The sequence below is a fragment of the Vicia villosa genome, linkage group LG7 (assembly GCF_029867415.1).
Source record: "Vicia villosa cultivar HV-30 ecotype Madison, WI linkage group LG7, Vvil1.0, whole genome shotgun sequence".
Lineage (NCBI taxonomy): Eukaryota > Viridiplantae > Streptophyta > Magnoliopsida > Fabales > Fabaceae > Vicia > Vicia villosa.
The window spans coordinates 78037101-78044476 of NC_081186.1; the positions used below are offsets into that span (position 1 = coordinate 78037101).

General features: G+C 32.6%; 1 protein-coding gene across 1 annotated transcript; it reads left to right on the top strand.

Annotated features, from left to right (window-relative positions):
• On the top strand, positions 1 to 2512 carry LOC131619414 (uncharacterized). Its single transcript, XM_058890513.1, has 4 exons — positions 1 to 295; positions 524 to 720; positions 802 to 1649; positions 1744 to 2512. The coding sequence occupies exons 1-4, from the start codon at positions 1 to 3 to the stop codon at positions 2510 to 2512; spliced, it is 2109 nt and encodes a 702-aa protein (XP_058746496.1).
• The last annotated feature ends 4864 nt before the right edge of the window (positions 2513 to 7376 follow it).

Genomic DNA, 7376 nt, shown 5'->3' on the forward strand with positions numbered 1-7376 from the left:
ATGCCCTTTCTTGTTTCAAAGGAGAAACGTGGTTTTATTCATGGTAGGCACATTCATGATTGTATCAGGTTGGCGTCGGAGGCGGTCAAGCTGCTTGATTCAAAAGATTGGTGTGGTAACATTGCGCTTAAAGTTGACATTGCGAAGGCTTTCGATACTCTTCGGTGGGACTTTTTCTTGAAAGTCCTGCATAATTTTGGCTCCACTGATAAGTTTTGTGTTTGGATACACAATCTTCTCCAATCGGCTCATATGTCTGTTAATGTCAATGGTGATCTTCATGGCTATTTCACCTGTTCGCGTGGTGTCCGGCAAGGCGATCCTCTTTCGCTGTTGCTTTTCTATCTTGCGTAAGAGGTTCTTAGCCGAAAGATTCTTCATCTCGCTTCCTCTAAGAGACTGGATCTGATACAAGGTCCTAATGGATGTGTGGTTCCCTCCCATATTTTATACACCGACAATGTTCTCATCTTCTGTAAAGGAAAACTTTCTAATATCGAGATTCTTAAAGCCATTTTTTTAGATTATGCTAAGGAGTCTGGTGAGCTGGATAATTACGGTAAGTCCTTCATTTATGGAGGCGGCATGTCCTCCTTTAGGTTAAACATTCTGACCAAGTTCGCTGGTTTGAGGAAAGGATATGCTCCTTTTATTTATCTCGGTGTCCCGATCTTTAAAGGCAAGCCAAAGACGATTGACTTGCGTGCTATTGCGGATAAGGTCATCCTTAAACTAGCCCTTTGGAAAGGATCCTTATTGTCTTTTGATGGTATAGTTAAGCTAGTAAATTCTGTCATCTAGGGGATGCTTGTCCATTGCATGGTTCTTTACGATTGGATGATCTCTCTCATCCGAGATATTGTGAGGGTAGTGAAGCGATTCATTTGGAGTGGTGAAACAACAAAGAACAAAGTGATCACAGTTTCTTGGAAAGATTTATGTTCTCCTATCCCGGAAGGGGGGCTCGGTATTCGATCGCTCATCAAGGTTAATGAAACATTCAACCTTAAGCTCGCTTGGGATTTTCTTACCTCTACTGAACCTTGGGCAGTTTTATTAAGAGAAAGAGTTTTAAGAAAAGGTAGTTATATTAAACATCATATATCTTTTTCCCTCTGGTCCAGCCTTAAGCATGATTTAGCTACTATTGTGGACAATTCCTCTTGGAATCTTGGTAATGTTGAGGCTATTAGTCTTTGGTTTGATAGATGGTGCGGTGAGCCGTTACATCTTGAAGTGGTGGATCCTTCGTGTTTAGTGGACCAAACTATTAGCAGTATTATCTCTAATGGCAGGTGGGATTTTGACAAAGCAATTTCTCCCATTTTGTTGGCCCTCTGTACGCGGATTCTTGCTTGTCGTATCCTTATTACTCCTCGGTCTGATTATAGAATTTGGACTTGCTTTCAACATGGTATCCTCACTTCTAAAATCAGTTTTGATTTTAAGAGATCAGTTGGTTCCTGCAAGGAGTGGGCTCAATGGATTTGGTCCAAATTGATACTGCCGTTTAAGTCTTGTTTGTTTGGAAGCTCATTCACAATAAAGTGGCAACATATGATCAATGGAAGAGAAGGTCTTTCTCCTTTGTGTCGCGTTGTGGTTTGTGTAAGAATGCGGAAGAGTCTTCCTCTCAAATTTTTTCAACTGTAAGTTTGCTTCCGTCCTTTGGAATTGGTTAGGCAATACTCTAAAGATGTCATTTACTATCTTTGGTTGGGCCGATCTTTGGAATCTTTGTAGGATTTTCGGAACCGGCCAATGCAAGACTGTCGCGGTGGCATCTTTTATTATGGTTCTTAATGCTATTTGGTTGGCTAGGAATATGCTTAGATTTCATAATGTTACCTTTCTGGTATCCAAGACCATTTCTGCTATTATGGAGTTAGTGGCTTTGGTAGGTGGTTGTTCCTCTGTTGGTAATCCTTTAAATATGAAGGATTTTGAAATTCTGAAGAGTTTCAAAGTCAATATTCGGCCTCCCAAAGTCCCCAATAATATTGAAGTTATTTGGAAGTCTCCGCTTAGAGATTGGGTTAAAATCAATTGTGATGGTGCTTTTACTTCCTTCTCCAATTCTTCCTGTGTCGGTATTGCTAGGAACCATGACGGTAACTTTTTGGGTGCTTTTGCCTCTTCTTTAGAGATTGCTAATTCTCTCATGGCCGAACTTACGAGTGCGATGATGGCAATTGAGCTCGCTTATGAGAAGAATTGGAGCAATCTTTGGCTGGAAACAGACTCGACGACGATAATAAAAGCTTTTAATATGCCTTTCTTAGTGCCTTGCACTATTAGAAATAGATGGCTCGATTCTATAAATACAGTGTCTAATTGGAATTTTGTTGTCTCTCATGTTGTTCGGGAAGGTAATAGTTGTGCAGACATATTTGATAACATAGGTCTTAATCTCAATGGTTCTACTTTCTATTCTTTTGTCCACAATTGTTTAAGGGATGATTTTGTTAGGAATATGCATGAAATGCATTTCTTTAGGTTTGTTGGCTCTTGATAGGGTATTGATTTATTTTCCCCCTATCTTTTTGTTCCATTTTTCTTTATCAATGCTGATTTCATATAAAAAAAATTAATGTGTACCTGGAATTGATGAACAAATTGTTGTATTTCTTAAAGTTTATCTCCAAAATCTTGCTCCCTTTAAATAAACCAGTTGATACATGAAAAACAAAAACTAAATTTAGATTACAAATTAACTCTAAAAATAAATTAAGCACTTAACAAAACAATTAAATTTATTTATTACCTGAAAAATTATTAAGATAATATTATGTATCAATGGAAATTTGGATATTGTTGAGAGGAAGAAGATGGATAATTAACACAGAATTAAAGGAAGGAAGAAAGATTGAAATTTGGGTTGGGTTTGGGATTTTGGAGAAAGTGAATATTGTTCTGATAGTTTTCATTGAATAAATAAAAGGGGGAGCGGTGGAGTGGGTGAACGAATTAATAATGCTGACTTATTTCCGAGGGGCAGCCCCGCATAATTTAAACGGTAAACAAGGGCATGTGGTACCCCCTCGCTGATTGCAACATCGAAACTGCAGTTTGCACGTTGTCCTGGGCTGACAGAAGGTAGATACCTTGCGTGGGGCAGCCCCTCGCTAATGTCACAAGGGAATATTGGGAGGGGTGACCCCTTGCAAATTGCTAGCTAAAATCTGCCATCGATTTGACATTTTAGCGTCATTTCTTATTTCCAGGGGCTTCTCCTCGGAAATGATTTTTTTAAAATTTAAATTTTCCCTCTTTCAATTTAGGGAGGGGTGGCCCCAAGCTATTTTTTTTTTTTTAGGATTTGAATGTTGTGAGGGACTTTACCCTAAGTAACTGTATTTTTTTTTTTTGTTAGGAGTTTTGCCCCTCACAAATTCAAGTATTTCTTGTAGTGTTAGCGGCGAGAACAACCAAGGGAGCCAACATAATTAGTAAAAAAAAGCCATCCAAAACAATATATAATATCCGTTGGATAAAGAAACTAAAATGTAAAAGATCAATTCTAATGAATCCAGTTTAAAAAAACATTGGTCAAATCAGTTAAATAATAACTAATTTCAGATATTTAATCTGCTTAATGGTGTAATAAAATATTTGCCAACTACTTTTGCCACACTTGTGTACCGATAGAAAAATGTAGCTCTTTTGTATGCTATAAGTTACTATTCCTCAATAAAGTGTAAGTAAGTAGATGAGTTATAAATGTTTTGCATGTAATTGTTAAAAGATTTGAAAATGAAATTGTAAGCAAATCTTTCTACAATTGTGAAAATAAATAGGTGCTGTTTGCATCATATCACTACTTAGTCGATAAAGATATGCAAAGACATGGGAAGCTGTGTTCAAATCAGAAAATAAATGTAAGTGAAAAAAATAGTACAGATCATTGGATTACAGCTAGCACATTGATGCAGATTGTGTCACTCTCTTAAAATAAATACTCAAATTATTATTTTATTTTTTAAATTTTTTTTGAATAAAAAGAGGCTCAACTAAATAATAATAGTATAATAGGGCATGTTTGAAGCAAGATAGGCAAAACACAAATTTTTATTTTGAAGTCCTGTTAGGTTGGAGTCCTGTTATTAATATTTTTTCTGAGAATAATCAATACTATAAACATGACAAAAATTTCTTGTAAAAGCAGTAGTAGGAGTAAGAGAATCCTTACAAATTAGTGCAAGACAGAAAATATAGTAATAAATAACCATAAAAAATAGTAAGAGTAGATGAGTAACCACAGATAAAAAGAAAGATTCACTTACAAATTTATTTTACATTTTCATGCAAGCATTTACACTTATTGAACTATTTATTTTTACTTAATTTAAAGGTGATTGATTGTGTATCTGTACAAAGTGTTTTTAGTAAGAAGTAGTATGGATTATTAGGTGTATATGATCTGAACAATTATATAGTCTTGCATGCATACACTCACAGTTATATTAGTATTTTACATCAAATCTAAAAACTAATTACTTTTAACTAATACTTTCTTAGACATTACAAAATTATTATTTTTTACTTAAAAAATTTGACTGGAGTGGAATGCTATGTTACAAAATTATTATTATTTACTTTTAACCAGATACTATATATTATAGAACAAGGAGCTAGCAGTGACTATTTCTCATTCTTCTACCTCACATCTTCTCCAACACTTGTTAATTTTCTTTTTCTCTCTCTCTCCTCTTTCATCTTCAATGGCTTCACCACCACCACCAACACCACCAAGTGTTCCCTTTAAGCCACATGAAAAACACTTTGGAAAAAAAAACCAAAATACCCCAAGAGAATGGGTAACACCTTTGGTGGTAACTTTAAGTATCGTTGGTTTTGTTTGCTTTGTTCTTTTCATTTTCTACTTGCTTCGTTTACGTAAACTACGTCGTTTACGTTTACAGAATGCTAGGGAGGTTGAGATGAGCACTACTCGAACGCTCACCAGAATTGACAACAATAATGAGAATCTTTCTCTAGCTGTCGGGGGAAATGACAACAATGAAGATCGTAATGCTTTGGTTGAAAGTGACAATGACGGCATTGTTGAAGTATGAGTGTTTGCTATCTTATAGTTTATGTGTGAGGCCTTTAAAATGTTTCTCTAAAATTAAGCTATTTGCATATTTGTAAGACTATATTGTTATATGTGAATTGAAGTTTATTTTATATTTTTGTTATTAATTTATTTTTATCTAGGTGATATAAATCTCTCTGTCTTTGTATTTGTCCTGCTAATTTTTTTTTTCATTCTTGATCAGATATAAAAAATGTATATGGATTTACAATGGAGGACTAGACATTGAAACTCCACAAGCTTGATAAAACTATTATTTCATAACGAAACTCTTAAATCTCAATTTAAATTTAATATATTTAAAATTATGATTGTTAATAATTTTAATATATTTAAAAAGTATATACAATTATTTAATTTTATCAAATTAAAGTTTAATTTTGTTTTTTGTTTTCAAGAAGTTTTTATCATTTTGTTATTAATTTATTTTCATTTTTAAAATAAATATTGTAAATATGTAAAAGAATAAAATAAATTTTATACGTAAAATTGCATTTTGTTTTTCTTTTTATTCCAATTTTCAACTTATAAGATAATAATAGTTTTCTTATTAATGTTGTAATAAAGTATTTGCCAACTACTTTTGGCTTATTTGTGTCCAGATAGAAGTTTGGCTCTTCCATACACTACAGGTTAATTATAAATATTTTGCATGTAATTGAAAAAATATTTGAAACCAAATTTTAAGTAAATCTTTCTATATTTGTGAAAGTAAAAAAATAATATTAAATGATTACAAAAATAGTAGGTGCTATTTGTATAGTATCTCTACTCATCAGAGAATAAAGATATGTAAAGCTGTGTGCAAATCAGAAAAGTAAATGTAAGTGAAGAAAATTGTACGTTAAAGTTTGATTACAGATAGCACCTTCAAACATTTTATGTCGCTCTCTTAAAATAAATATTCAAACGAATTCTTTTTAAATTAAATGATGCTCAACTAAATAATGATACTATAACAGGACTTGTTTGAAATGCCTTATAAATGATACTATAATAGAACAAGATAGGCAAAAGAATTACTCCCTCTGTTCCTTTTTAAGTGTCGTTTTAGAAGAATTTTTTTGTTCCTATTTAAGTGTCGTTTTATAATTTAATGTTATAATCTGTCATTTATACCCTTATTTTTTCAATAACTCCATCTCAAAATTTTCAATTAGTTATTGGAAAAGGAGAGTGAATGATTGAATTTATTTGGAAAGAGAAAAATAAATAAGGATATAATAGGAAAAATAACTCTAATAATCCACTATCTTGGTTGAAGAGCTTTTTGCTAAAACGACACTTAAAAAGGAACGGAGGGAGTATTTAATATTGAAATAGAGGATTTCTTATTCCATTTCTGCTTTTTTAGTACACTACCCGAAATTTTAAAAATGTTCTTGAAAGTCAAAAATATATTTTCGATATGCACTCTCATACATATAATTCATCAAAAATTTTATTCTTACACCAATCATTACACCTACACCGTATGTACGGACGACACTGTTCATGTAAGTACGATACTGTTCATGTACGGACGGGTACTATTCATATACGGACATTTATTTTTAATACCTGGATGTGCATTAACCAACTTCATTACTGCATTAACCAAATTTTAACACTGCATTAACCAAGTTTGATGACAGTTAAAAATTATTTTTAATACCTGGATGTTGTATTAACCAACTTTATTACTGCATTAACCAAATTTTTACACTGCATTAACCAAGTTTGGTGACTGCTAAAAATTATTTTTAATAGTTGTATGTCGCATTAACCAACTTCATTACTGTATTAACCAAGTTTTTACATTGCGTTAACCAAATACGGTGAACAGTGTTTGGTGTAAGTATTTGGTGTAATAAATGGTGTAAGAATAACATTACTCATAATTCATTCGTTTTTAGATTCACAATATTTTATAATAAAAATTTATTTCAAAATAGATTTTTGGTGGTTTCCGTTGCAACACATATAACTCACCTAATTTATCATATCCAGCTTCCGTTGCACACCTGCATCATTCATAATTGGATGAGAAATCGTATGAAACTAGAAATGCCGCAACATAAAAAAAAGACGACATTGTGAATGGATAATCCAAATAGGAAAAGGCTTGTTGATCTGAGCTTACATCATTCGGAATAAAGGTCAATTTCTTGCTTAAGAATAATTTTTTTTGTTAAGCTTCTGAAATTAAAAATTAAGTACTCCCTCCATTCTTATTCTTATTTATAAGTAAGTTTTGACTTTTTAATTTCCTTAAATAAATGATGTATTTAGACTATATATA